The sequence below is a fragment of the Cynocephalus volans genome, chromosome 3 (assembly GCF_027409185.1).
Source record: "Cynocephalus volans isolate mCynVol1 chromosome 3, mCynVol1.pri, whole genome shotgun sequence".
In the NCBI taxonomy this organism is placed as follows: domain Eukaryota; kingdom Metazoa; phylum Chordata; class Mammalia; order Dermoptera; family Cynocephalidae; genus Cynocephalus; species Cynocephalus volans.
The window spans coordinates 24,447,191-24,462,070 of NC_084462.1; the positions used below are offsets into that span (position 1 = coordinate 24,447,191).

The 14,880-nt window shown below is 40.7% G+C and overlaps 1 protein-coding gene across 1 annotated transcript in view; it reads right to left on the minus strand.

The window, feature by feature from the left end:
* Window positions 1-14,874, minus strand: part of LOC134372489 (NXPE family member 3-like) — a 34,154-nt gene extending 19,280 nt beyond the window's left edge. The window contains exons 1-5 of the mRNA XM_063089974.1: window positions 14,673-14,874; window positions 14,494-14,570; window positions 14,157-14,243; window positions 8,426-9,180; window positions 1,562-1,641 (exon numbers count right to left, since the gene is read on the minus strand). Coding sequence (XP_062946044.1) covers window positions 1,562-1,641; window positions 8,426-9,180; window positions 14,157-14,243; window positions 14,494-14,570; window positions 14,673-14,874 — 1,201 coding nt within the window. The remainder of the gene's footprint in view (window positions 1-1,561; window positions 1,642-8,425; window positions 9,181-14,156; window positions 14,244-14,493; window positions 14,571-14,672) is intronic.
* Window positions 14,875-14,880: the final 6 nt, after the last annotated feature.

A 14,880-nucleotide genomic window follows, 5' to 3' on the forward strand; every position in this document is an offset into this window, starting at 1 on the left:
TCCATTTCAAAGTGGGGACACTGAGGCACTGAAATGTTATGTAACTTACCCATGATCAAGAATAGTGCCTGGAAGATCCTCAAAAACCCAAACATAGATCTACTATATAGAGCAGCAATCCCACTTCTGGGTATATACCCAGAGGAATTGAAAGCAAGATCTCAAAGAGATCTGTGCACTCCCATGTTCATTACAGCATTATTCACAACATCCAAGAAATGGAAACATCTTCTGATGGATGAATGGATTTTTGAAATGTGGTACATCCATACAATGGAATATTAGTCTTAAAAAAAGAATTCTGCCACTTGACAGCATGGGTGAAACTGGACTGCATCATGCTAAATAAAGTAAGCCAGACAGAAAAAGAAAATACTCTATGATCTCACTGATAAGTGGAATCTAAAAAAATTAAACTCATAGAAGCAGAGACAGGGGTTGGAGGAAATGGAGAGAAGTTGGTCAAAGCATACAAACTTTCAGTCAAACTTTTCAGAATAAGTTCTGGTGTTCTAATGTGCAACATTGTGCCTCTAGTCAATAATTCTGTATTATATGTACCAGCCAGCTGCCCACCCCCCAAAATACTGTATTACATGTTTGAAATTTACTAAGAGAGTAGATGTTGAGTGCTCTTACCATCAAAAAAAAAAGTACCTATGGGAGGTAAGGGATGTGCTAACTAACATGTTTGTGGTAATTGTTTCACAATGTGTATGTATATTTTATCATCACATTGTACACCTTAAATATACACAATCTTATTTGTCAGTTTTACCTTAATAGGAGGGTACTTCAAAACGTTCATGGAAAAAATAGAATTAAAAGATAATACGAATCTTTCCATGAACTTTCTGACATACCCTTGAACTACATGATACCAATTACATGAGGAATCTAAAATAGTCAAATTCACAGAAGCAGAGAGAGACACGGTGGTTGTCAGGGGCTCGAGGGAAGGCAAGATGGTGATGTATTAGTCAACAGGTACAAAATTTCAGTTACACAGACGAGTAGGTCCTAGAGGTCTACTGTACAGCATAGAGCCTAGAACTAACAATAGTGTGTTATGTATTATTATTGCATAATACATTCTACATTTATTATTTTAAATATATAATGTATCTTTATTATTATATATCATGTATTGCTATTATATATAGTAGAAGGTTGATCTTACATTAAGCATTTTTATCACACAGAAAAATAATAATCAATAGAGACGTTGGGACAAAACTTATGGAAGTAATGGATATGTCTATGGAATAGATTGTGGTGATGTTTTCACAGGTGTGCACTTATCTTCAAATTCCTCAAGTTGTATACATTACATTTGTATGGCTTTTAGTATTTCAATCATACCTCCATGTTTTTTTTTTAATGGATAGTGACTGGTAGAGATAGCATTGACTCCAGGAAGTCTGATGTTACAGCCCATACTACTAACCACTATGCATACTGCCCTGGCTGGGAGAAGCTAAACTCCAGTCAAGGAATAAAACCCCTCCAAGAAGATTACCACCATCATCACCCCCCCCCAGCATATCCCAGCTCCACTCACCCAGGATACTGTTCTCTGTGTCTCCCCGTCTGATCTGAATTGGAGAAATGCCATGAGGGAGTAGCTTGTCAGTCACATTCCTAGAGAAACACCAAGAATGAGAATTAAGGAATGGTGACCAGATGAAAGCTTAAGTCACTGTGGGCATACAAGGGGTCTTCAGAAAGTTCATGGAATGGTTTGTATTATATGTTAATTCAATTTTTCCACAGACTTTTTGAAGTACCCTAGTATGGTGATTGACTTGTAATTTCTACTCTGCCTAATTCCAAAAAGGTTGTTATAATACAATTAACACATTTATAATTTGGGCCAATTACAATAAAGAGTTAGAAAAATAATGGAAGAAAGAGAAAATCTAATCGGGAGCCTTGGAGAACGACTTTCTGCAATTAACCCACCCATTTAGCTCTCAGCAAACTAATAGTCAAGGTGAGAAAAGAATGACTGAGCCAAATCATGTAGTCCACCTGATAAATGGAAATACCCAAGCATGCCGGGAGACACCAACTTGTCCTGACACCAAATTCTGGAAGGAACATAGAGCAGAATCATTTCTTATTACACGAACACCCAGACAATGGGGAGCGTATGCTCTACTTTTTAAGTGGTGGGTTGTGTATAGTGACTACCAAAGACGTGGGATGAAAGAGCGAGGTAGTGTGGGACAGCCCCGTACAGTGGAGAAACCTGCAAACAGCACTTCAGCCAGGTGATCGAGGTTAACACCAACAGGCATAAACCATGTTGATAGTATATACCCTTGACATGATGTGATGATAGTGTCACTTTACCTCTGTGATCTTTCTCCCCAAAACACACAACCTCAGCACAGTTACAATAAGAGCAGCATACAAATGTCTATAGAAGAGAATCCTGCAATAAAGTTGACTAATACTTCTCAAAACTGTCAAGACCATCAGAGACAGAGAAAGTCTGAGGAACGTGCACAGCCCAGAAAAGCCTAAGGAGACATGACAGCTGACCGTAATGTGGTGACTTGAATGGGATCCTGGAACATCAACCAAAAGAGACCTTAGTTTAAAACTAAGTAAATCTAAATAAACGATGGACTGTAATTAATAATAATGTGTCAACATTTGTTCATCAACTGTAACAGATGCACCACACTCATGGAAAATGTTAATACTCAGAGAATCGGGGCGGGGGAGGAAGGGAAGGTGGGAACTCTGTTCTGTCTGCCCAGTTTCTCTGTAAATTTAAAAGTGTTCTAGAAAATAAAGTGTACTAATACAAAAAGCCCCAGCAATTCCACGCATGGGTGTTTGCCTAAGAGAAATGAAAATATCTGCCCACAAAACTCTCATACCCCAATGTTCACAGCAGTTTTATTCCGAATGGCTTAAACCTGAGAAAAAACCCAAACGTTCATCGAGACGTGAGTGAATTAACAATGTATGGTGTCCCCATGCAATAGCATTCAGCAATAAAAAGGAAAAAACCCTACAGATATCAACATGGATGAATTTCAATACATTTTACTGAGCAAAAGAAACCAGGTACAAGAGTGCATACTGTATGATACAGTTTTTATGGGATTCTAAAAAAGGCAAAATTGAAATATACCATCAGAAAGCAAATCAGTGTTTGACTGGGGCTGGACATGGGTGGGGAACATCAACTGTGAGGGAGCACAAGAGAATTTCCACGGGTGGTGGAAATGTTCTGTATCTTGATTGTGGTTGGTGCAGGTACACAGGTGTACACATTTATTAAAACCCATTGACCTGCAGGTTTGAAATGAGTATATTTCATTGGATGTAAATTATACCTTAATAAAGTAGATTTTTAAAAAAATGCTTAAATGAATACAAAAAACTCAGACAACAGGATTATGGGCTATGGACTAATGCCAGAATTAAACAAATAGCCATTAAATGACTTAGTAAATATTTCTTGCATGCATGTATGAACTGCTGTCTCTAGAATTGACGGGCTGTAGGTCCAGTTAGGCTGGAAACGCTGTTGGGAAGTTGTTTCATGTGTTTGCGACTAGATGTCTCTCCCATTCCCCAAAGCTAATGTTGAGAGCTCACCTCCTCTTTCTCCCTGCGCTTCCTGGGGCAGAGCAGAGAGGGACAGGAACAGCACCTCTAACTTTACAGAGAAGCTCTCTCACCATTAACCCCCTTACTGGAAAATTTGTCTACTTCACGCATTCCAACTTCCTCCTTGCCCTACTCAAGAGAGGAGGCAAAACTGGATCTATGCCCTTCTCCATATTTTAGATTGTGCCATGTTCATTTTCTGCACCATCTTTAACTTATTCTTCCTTTCAGTTCTTTCTTTCTAGAATATAAGCATCGTCACATCTGCTCCGTTAGGTAAAGCTATTCTTCCATTCTTACCTCCTCCTGTAACTACAACTCTATCAGGTGCTTTTCCTTCATAGGACAACTTCTTGAAAGACTCATCTGCCCTTGTTATCTGCTTCTTTTCCCACCCCAATACACATATCTTTAAAAAGATATCGCATTGTGTCCTTGACATCCAGCCCTATTGGGTCTTAACATTTTGCCAGATTTGAATCAGATCTTTCTTTAAAAACAAAATGATCAACAGATAAAATAAAAAATAGTGCTAACACCAAATGCTGAGAAGGATGCAGAGAAACTGTGTCTCTCATACATTGCTGGTGGGAGGGTAAAATGATACAGGCACTCTGGCAAACAGTTTGACAAGTTCTTATAAAACTAAACATCCACTAATCACACAAACCAGCAATTGCAGTCAGGCATTTATTCCAGACAACTGAAATCTTACACTCACATAAAAATCTGTACATGAATATTCATAGCAGCTTTATTCATAATAGTCAAAAACTGGAAATAACCCAAATATCCTTCCATGGGTGAATGGTTAAACAAATTCATATAATGGAAACCAGGCAGCAATAAAAAGGCATAAATTATTGATATATGCAACAACTTGGACGGATCTCAAGGGCATAGGGAGAAAAAACCAATATCTGAAATGGTTACATACTGTATGATTCCATTTATATGCTATTCTAGAAAAGACAAAACTATAGAGATGGAGAACAGATTAGTAGTTGCCAATGTAGGGACAGGGGTTGGAGGGTGGGAAGGCCATAAAAGTATAGCACAAGGATTTCCTTTATGGTGATGGGACATTTCTGTACCTTGATTGTGGTGGTGGTGGTTACACAAATCTACACATGGGCTACATTTGCAAAAACTTACACATGTACCCATGAACACACACACAGGTGGATGTGCAAGCTGGTAGGTGAAGACTTAATGAGGCCTGTAATCTTGTTAACATAGAGTAGCAATGTCTATTTTCTTGTTTTGATTGTGCTACAGATACATGAGATGCTGCCATTGGCAGAAACTGGGTGAAGAGGTCAGAGGACTATGGACTATTTTTGCAGCTTCCTGTAGGTCTGTCATTATCTCACAATAAAAAGTTAACTTTAAAAAAGTAATAAATAGATTATTACAGGTACCACATAGGTAACCTCTATACGCTCACCCTTTCCCATTCTGTTCCTCACAAGGATATAGTCCCTATCTTGAATTCAGTGTTTGTGATTCTCATCTACATTTTGTACATTTGATTTATATTTATATTAAATAGCATTGTTTGCAAGTTTTAGAACTTTGCATAAATGGAATGATATGTGTTTATTACTACTCATTATCTTTTCAAGATTTAGAAAGTTTTGAAAGGGAGCTGTTCTTTATTCATTTTTAAATTATAATTGCATTGTTTGAATATACCATAATTTCTTCATCCATTTCTTATCTGTTGTCATTTAGATAGTTTTCAATATTCTCCTATCACAGACAATGTCTGCAATAAATACTATTGTACATGTTCCCTGGCTCTCCTGTAAGAAAGAGAAATCTACAGTTTATAACCAGAAGCAAACCTTTGGACTGTAAGTTATATGCATCTTCAACTTTACTAAGTATTATTAAATTGCTTTTAAAAGTTCTTATAACAATTTACACTCCCAGCAGTGGTATATGATCCTTTTCATCTCTACACATCCACATCACCTGTGTTTTTGTCAGATTCAAAGATTTGTTCATATAAAAATTATTAAATAACATCATATTTTGTTTCTTCAACTTTTTAAAAAAATGTTGAGACAGCTGGCTGGTTTGGGGATCTGAACCCTTCACCTTGGTGTTACAAGGCCACATTGTAACCAGCTGAGCTAACTGGCCAGCCCTTAATAATATATTTCAGTTTCAATTAAATTTCCCTGACTACTCATGAGATTAAGTATATCTTCAGATTTTATTCATCATTCAAAATTTTCCTTCTGTGATCTCCTGGTTGTGTCTCTTGCCCATGTTTTCTGTTGGGCTATATAATTTCTCTTATTATTTTGTATAATTTCTTTTCTTTTTTTCTTGGTGTCTGGCTAGTACAGGTATTGAACCCTGGAACTTTGTGTTGTCAGCACCGTGCGCTAAACAACTGAGCTCACCAGGTAGCTCCCTGTACAACTCCTTTATTTCTTCTGAGTACTAATCTTGTGTCACTTTTGTCTGTCACAGATATCATATTCCAGTCTATTATAGCTTGACTTAACCTATGTTTATGGGACTTTTTGTAATGAAGAAGTTTTTTATTTATATATAGCCCAACTTAACCAATATTTTCCTTTATGATGTCTGCCTCGTTATGTCTGAGGCAATATTTTCCCAAGCTCAAAGCTTGGGAAAAAAGACATTTGCTGCTATTGTCTTCTTTGGGTTTTATGGTTTGCTTTTCACAGTTAGCTCTTTAATCCTCCTGGCATTGATGTTTATGTATAGTGTGAGGCTGAAATCTAATTATGCTCTTTTCCATTCGTTGACTATTCAATATTTTGCCTGTAGATGTGAATGCCTATCGTGTTTAGATAAAGTTAATTATGTTCATGGTTCTAGTTTCTTCCATGATCCATTTAACGATGCCTAAGCAAATGCTACAATGTCATATTGAGACAGCTGCCTAAAACTATTTCACACAGAAACTTTGAAAGATATACCATGAAAATACTAAGAAAATGAAAGATGTTATAGCAATTTTCATATCATAAAATTTAGAATTTAAGGCAAAAATCAAGAAAGGAAAATGCATAATTTACCAATAACATAAAAGAATCACCAGGTTGGATGAGCTGAACAACATTGCCTTGAAATGTATGAAGTTACAACTGCTGAATTACAGAGAGGAATTGTCAAATCTACAAATACAGTGTATTAGTTCATTTCTGTTGCTCATAAAGAATACTTGAAATTGGGTACTTTACAAAGAAAATGAAATTTACTTCTTACTGTTTTGTGGGCTGGGAAGTACAAGGTCCAGGGGACACATCTGGTGAGGGCCTCGTTCTGGGTGGGAACTCTCTATAGGGTCCCGTGGCAACACAGGGTATCACATGGTGGAGATGGTAAGAGCAAGAGAGAGCTTATCCTCTCACTCGCCCTCCTTATAAAGCCATCAGAACCACACCCGTTACCCCACGAATGGACCAATCCATCCACAAGGGTGCAGTCCTCACAATCTAGTCACTTCATTAAGGCCCCACCTTCCAAATACCATAATCAGACTTCCCACCCTCTTAGCACTGTTACAATGGGGCTCAGGCTGCAATGAGTTTCAGGGGCCATTCAATCCACAGCACACAGTATAATATATTTACATCTGAAATAAATAGATTAAGCAGACATAAAACAATTAATGAAGATATAGATGATTGGAATAAAAATGAAGAAGCTAAAACAAATAGGTTCAGAATTCTATTCTGAAGAAATAGAAAATACATATTATTTTCAAGGAAACCCGGTATACAAACAAAAATTTAGTCATTTGCTGGGTCACAAATGAACTCTAAACAAATTTCAAGGAATTGATATCACAAAGACCACATTTCTAGTCATAATGCAAATAAATAAGGGAAAAGCAAGAAGAAAAAGGTAGCAACTTTTAAAGTTCAAAAACTTCAAAAATAATTCCTAAATAATTCACCAGTTAAAGAAGAAATCACTATGGGAATTATAAAACATGTAAAACAGAATAAAAATGATGCTTCCACATATAAAAATTTGGAGAATACAGTTAAAACTGTGCTCACAGGGAAATTCATACCCTTAACCATTTTTATGTCATATAAGGAAGGTAGAAATAGATGAGTAAATTCTCCTGAATCACAAAAGTATAAAAAAGAAAGAAAATCTATGAGAAAGTAAAGGATCAGGCTGGCTGGTTGGCTCAGTTGTTTCCAGCACGGTGTTATAGCACCAAAGTCAAAGGGTTCAGATCCCTGTACTGGCCAGCCACCAAAAAAAAAAAGAAAAAGGAAAGAAAGAACTTGAGGGTATGAATGTTATAGATAGCAGCAGAAACTAATAAAATACAATGGAAAGTTTCTTTCTTGGTACTAGTTTCACCTAGGTATTTTCACCAACTCTCACTGACATCAGGACAAAATATTTTTAAATCAACTTGAATAACTGAAGATCTAACAAAATAATGAGAAATTGTCAGACGAAAATCTAAATGAAGGCAGGAATCCAGATTTTAAAAATGAAGTGCTCAAGCCACGTTTGCCCTGAGATCATTTGCTCCGCTTGTATACTTAGTCTCTTCTCATGCCAGAATCCCGCTTTTTCCTTTAAGCCTAAAATCACTTGTAACCTTCTCTAGACATATAGCCAGACCAGTTTACTGTGCTACGTGTCTGTCCAGCAATGTCTGCCATAGAGCAGGTGCTCAACAAGCATGTGTTGAATGAGAATAGAAATTGGATCACAGACAAGACTTAGGAGGAAGGATGTGACTTAGGGATGGAAAAAGCTTCCCAGATTCTGAATTTCTTACCATGCCAGCAGGGCCTCATCGTGTGCTGTGGTCACATTCAAGTAACTCCCACTCGAGTGACCAACTAAAGAGTTGCAGGGCAGGGTAGGCGGTTGAGCGCAGAACCAGAGCTCACTGGAAACCACGTCCCTGTACTGGCAGGTAGGTCCTTTTGCTCCAGTCGACTGAGGGTCAACATTGCAAATCACAATCTCTTTAGTTCCATTGGGCCCCTGGAAATATCCCCTAAAATCAACTGTGGCCCTTTTCTCTCTCCAGATTCTCCGCAGAACCCCAACTGCCTCGCTGGAGTGGATCAGCCGCACTTGCACCTGGGCCTCCCCAGCCCAGAGCAGGGGGAAGGACAACAGGTATGTGCCGTTCTCCAGATCCTGCACATCCCCAGGGACCCCTGCCTTCAAGTCTGGACCCAACAGCTGTGCCCGAAATAGATCCCCACCATGGGTCTTGGGTCTGCCCCTGTGGTCCCTGGCCACAAGGACAGCCTCTAGGTAGCCTCCCAGAACATAGCTAGCCTGGACAGGATCCTTCAGGTGGTAGGTGGAGGTCTGGGGACTGGTGGAGGCCAAAAAGTCCCCCCTGTCTCCTGGGGTCGGAGGCCAGTACAGAGTATGGGTCAGGTTGGTGAGCTCCTGGGGGAGAGAGTCCAAGAGTGGGAGAGATTCCGTGGAATTGGAGACAGATTTAGAGACAGGACGGGGTCCTGGAGGACGATAGATGGTGCTTTCAGGCCAGGATGTCTTGAAATAGAATATCTGTGGGTAGAGAAGGAGGAATCTATCAGTGGTTAGTGTTTCTTTCATTTTCTTCTGGGAAGGAGATTTCCAATCACCAAACCTAGTCCCCTCTGCCAGGGGTACCCAGGAGTCTTGCTTGCCTGCATCATGCCATCTGTCACCCTTAAGCCTGGTATCTGAGTCACCACCACCTTTATTTGAAAGGAGCATCTCATGTTGTGAAGATGAAGTTGTGTCTCTGGTTTAGCTCAACAATCCCCTTCTCTCAGCCTTCTTATTCCCTCCACTACCAACCCCCAATGTGGCATTCTAAGTGTCCCCTCTTCTCCTGTTCCCTCTCTCCACAACTCCACCCCCACCGTCTCCACACCAATTTTCCAGTTGAGAGTCAGGGGTGGCTGAGACCTTCCTTCGATGCTCCTGAGGGTCATAGAAGAGTGAGACGAGACCATCCCTCAGTGACCTCCCTCTGTAATTGGGCTGAGCTAGGGGTGAGAAGGGATTCAACCACAGAAAGCATTGAGAAAGCAAGAAAATGTAGAAAGGCACAGAACAGGTATGGGTTGGCAAAAGGAGATACAGCACATTCTTTCCAAGGAAAACATGGTGTTTGCTATGACATGGAGTCCTCTCCAGGGGCCCAGATTTTTCTTTTCTCATAGTCTGAGAAACACAAAATCACAAATACAGACCAGAGAAGTAGAAGAATCCAAAAGAGAAGAACACCAGAGAGAGGCCACGTTTTATGTGATGTGGGTTGTAGTGGATGGGAAAGGGAATCTAGGCACCTGGCCTATGGGATACTCACTTATACCCATCAATGGTCCCTTCTTAATCAGACAAGTGTGATTCAGAAAAAAAGCACCCCACTGACACATGTCAAATTCCAATCTGTAGGAAGATGGCCCAAGATCTACCAAGCAAATTTATACTGGAATTAGAAGTTTGAGCTTCAGAGACATCATCTTCTACTTGGAAGGTTGGTAGTGCAGCTATGTCCAATGTCATGAGGCACAGGGATGACAAACCTGCTTTCCCCCTTTAATTGTCTTCTAAACTGACTATTTACCTCCTCTGTTAAATTGTAAACTCTTGGAGTGTTGCATTTTCTCTGGATCTAGCACAATGGATTGTGGAAAATCCTCAGTGGGTGGCTTAGTTATAAAAATGTGGCCTCTAGGCAAAAGCCAACACAGAAGCCTTTGGCATGAGGGTGAGGAGCATAGATAGAGGGAACACTGTTCTAGGGGCAGAAATAGTAAGAGAGGAGTCCAGATTCACAGGTCATAAGTTAACAGGGATTCTGGCTTTGATCACCATGGTACCCTGAATAATGGCCCTTGAAGATATCCGTGTCCTGATTTCTGTCCACTGCGAATATGTCACCCTATGTGACAAAAGGAACTCTGTATATGTGATTAAGTTAAGGGTCATATTAGGGGAAGATTATCCTAAATTATCCAGCTCAAAATGTAATCACAAGTGTCCTTATAAGAGGTAGGAATTTTACTACAGAGGCAGAGATGATGCTATGATGGGAGCAGAGGGGCAGAGGCAGAGAGACTTGAAGATCTGAAGATGCTCCACTGGAGTTTGGATCCTCATACTGGCCAGCCACCAAAAGAAGAAGCAGCTGCTACACTGCTGGCTTTTGACATGGAGGAAGTGACCATGAGCCAATGGATGCAGGCAGCCTCTAGAAATTGAAAGGGGGGGGCAGCTTCCAGTCAAGATGGTTGGATAGACGGTCCCCAGCATCAGTCTCTCCCACAAAGTGACTAATTTACAACTATTAATAGTAATGACAGCCAAGCTGGGGCCACTAAGCTCAGGGGAAGAGGGGAAGACACCTATGGAGTGGATGATGGTCGGAGAAGCTATGAAGAGAGAAAGAAAAATCCTCCCGGCCACTTCCTGGTTGAGGCTGCTGAGCACACAGAGCAGGAGCTGGAAAAAGCCGCAGCTGTGCCCTTCAGATGAAGTTGTTTGCAGGCACCAGGGGAGAAGAGGGCCTTGGTGCTCCCAGGCCATCAATAATTGGGTTCCTGTGGATCCACATTGGACTGAGGAGCCACAACAACTGAAAAAAAGGAGCCACTCAGAGACTGGCAAGTCATTGCAAGGGACAGGAGCATGGCCCGTCCCATGGGAATTGTCTGGAACATAGGTGCTGGGGGAGATGGGCCCACCGGGAGAACACTGGGGCATAGCAAGGACAGCTGATCTGCCTCCCAATCAGCATGGGACCACTCAGAGGACACCGGTCAGGAATATAGAATTGCATGGGGTGTGGTTTGATGAAAAGACTCAGGCCCAGACCAGTGTTTCTACACAAGTCAGGTGCACTGGATTTCACTAGACCCAGAAGTATCTATAAAGTCAACCATAAAAACTGGAGCTGCACAAAAAGCCTTCTCTAGGGAATCAGCAGCCAAGCAGCAATTTAGCTCAACCACACAGCTCAAGTACTGGTCCGCATGGGAAGTTCCCCCACTTCAGAAGTAAGCAAAGGACAACAAATTAGTTCTAACACAGAGTTAAAGTGGTGGGAACAGGAAATAACCCAACACAGAACTGAGAGAAAGGACAAAGTACCCACGACCAGAGACAAAATTTGATATTAACTAGTAAAGGTCTCATTTCACCAAAGAACACCTATAACATGTAGAAGGTCTGGAAGTCCTCTGGGCTACCAAGCCAGAAAGTGGGGAGGGCTGGGGGCTTCAGCCATGCCCCCAGCACTTGCAACCAGGCCCGAGGGTGGTGGCCTCGGGCTTCGGTCACACTCCGACAACACAGGCAACCAGCCCAGTGATGACCACCAAGCCACCACCGGAAGTGCCCCGGGCTCTCCCAAGCCAGGGTTGTAGGGCGCTGAGGGCCTCAGTCACAGCCCCCCCACACAAGCAACCAGCTCAGGGCCGACCACCCAGATGTCAGAAATGAAAAATGATACAACTACAGCTGATGCAGATATGAAAAAGATGATACACTTGTGGAAATAAGTGAAACAAGTCAGGCACAGAAAGATAAATACCACATGTTCTCACTTATTGGTGGGAGCTAAAAATTAATATATAAATTCACACACACACACACACACACACACAAAACCGGGGGGGGGAAGAAGATATAACAACCACAATTACTTGAAGTTGATACGACAAGCAAACAGAAAGGACATTGTTGGGGGGGATGGGGGGAGGGAGAAGGGAGGGAGGTTTTGGTGATGGGGAGCAATAATCAGCCACAATGTATATCGAGAAAATAAAATTTTTTAAAAAAATTTTTAAAAAATAGACACATTTCTAGAAAACTGTGCCAAAGCTGACTCATGAGGAGACAGAAAACATCATTAGCGTACCATTTTTGAAAAGGTTTCCTTTCTCACAAGAAAAACTATAGGCTCAGTTAGCTTCACCAGTGAGTGTTATCTAATATGTAACAAACAAATAATTTCAATCTTGCAAACATCTTTCCGAGACTAGAAAGAAAAGGGGGGGCGGGGCGGAATTCCCAATTCCTTCTGCAAGGCTAGCGTCACCCTACTAAAATCTGACAGGACTACTATGAGAAAGGACAATTACAGGCCAGTTTCACTTATGAATATAGATGTACAAATTCTAAACAAAATGTTAGTAAACCAAATCTAGCAATGTATAAAAAAGGTAGTCCATCACAGCGAGGTTGGGTTTATCTCAGATATGCAAGCTTGCTTTTACAGAAATAATTTGTGTTGTTCATATCTTCTATATTTATATGAATTTGGGGGGTCTACTTAATTAGTAATTAAGAGAAGTGTGTTGAAAACTCCCCACTACGATAGTACACTTGCAGATTTTTTCTTTTAGTTCCAACAATTTTTTGCTTAAGTTTAGAGACTATTTTATTAAATGCATTCTTGTTTAGAATTGTAATATATTCTCAGTGAGTTGAATTTTTAATATTATATGGTGATCCACACTATTTCTAATGATGATCTTTGTCTTAAAGTCTATTTTTTTCCTTTATTATTATAATTAAGCCAGCTTTCTTTGGTTAGAATTTACCTCACATATTTTTCTTCTATTTTTAATTTTCAATGTTCTTCTCCAGTCCTTGACCATGTGAATATATGATTTCCATAGAGGTAAAACAATAGGCCATTTATAGTTTTTTATTCTGCTTAAATTTTTTTTCTTACCATTTTAGACAAAGCTAACCTTTTCCTTAAAATATCCTTCAAGGTTCAGCTCAATAGAGATTAGTTAGAAACAACCTAACTGTCAAAGAAATGATGATTACATCATAAATAATGGTAGTTACAAACCAATATAAATGAAAGCTTTGGGTCATCCTACCAAGTAAGCCACCAAGAATTGCAGAGGCGATAGCTAGAGGTGAGGGGAACGTAGAATAAACAGAGAAAGAGGGAGAGGATGACTACCAGTTGCCGCCCTCAGACCCACTGCAGCAAGAGGGGCTGCGGGTCATCGCACTGACCTCCCTCCTGTGAGTCTCCTCTCATGAAGGAAAGCCCCTGGGAACCACAGAGGAGTTGCTCCCTGACCTTGTATGAAAATGTAGCTCTGTGCAGTACGAAGGGGTAGACTGCGGCAGCCATGAGAGTGCATTTTGCAAACCTCTAACAACAGGGACTGTAACTGACTGAGGCACCCACTGCTAGTCAAATCCTGCACAGTGAAGCCCTTTTCCCATGGGATGCTCCCAACCGATGACAGGGCACAGCAGAAATACTAAAGCTGGCCCATCCCTGGGAGATGCAGGACTGCCCTGATGGTCACCTTTGATTCAAGGACTTCCCAACACTCCTGCCAAACTTTCCTTAGACTGGACAGTGGCCTAGCATGCTCCTTCCCATGCTCCTTTACTCAAGGTCAGCCTTGCATCAAGGCTGACAGCTGTCCCAGCCTCACCTGCTACCTCCACATTATCTCTCACAGGTGTTTCTTCTGCAATAATGTTTGCATTTCTAATCCTGTCTCAGCACCTACTTCTTGGAAGACCTGCACTGAACAACGGGCATAGCAAAATCCTCCTAAATGTCCATTAGGACATTGGAATAATCCCATCACATATATCTGAAGTGAAAAAGAAAAAAGAAAAGGGAAGGGGGATAGAAAAAAATTTTGCTACTGAAAAATTATTGGGAATATATATGCTTAAACCATGATTATCTCCCAGTCATGGGATTCTAGGTGATTTTTATTTTCTTTATTCATGTTTTTTGGTGATTTTTCAAATTTTCTTCAAAAAGCATGCATTACTTTTTCCAATTAGCAGAAACAGTTCATTTCACAAACCACTACATAAGACTCCTTATAAATGTACATTCAGGCTTTCCACGAGGGTAGCCTTGATAAGCTGAATCGGAACCCATCTCATATTTTTGCAAGGCTCACTGACACCTTAAATGGAGAAGAGGGCACATAAAATGACAATCTTCATACGTACTGATCGTGGATGTTGCTGTCTCTGTCCCCTCCCTCATCCCTCAGCACTGCTTTTACATGTGGGAACTAAAACTCTGGAGATGAACTGGGCCACTTCCGTGTTTCCCTCCTTTTTCTTCTCCTGCCATTGCCCAAGTCCCAATTCTTGCTGGTCAATTTTATGAACTGTACAGTTGCTGGAGGTAAGAGAAAAGATACTGACAGCTGAGGGGGGAAGGATTCCTGGCTTGATGGTCACACTAGTTTCCCCATCACCCATCCCAGG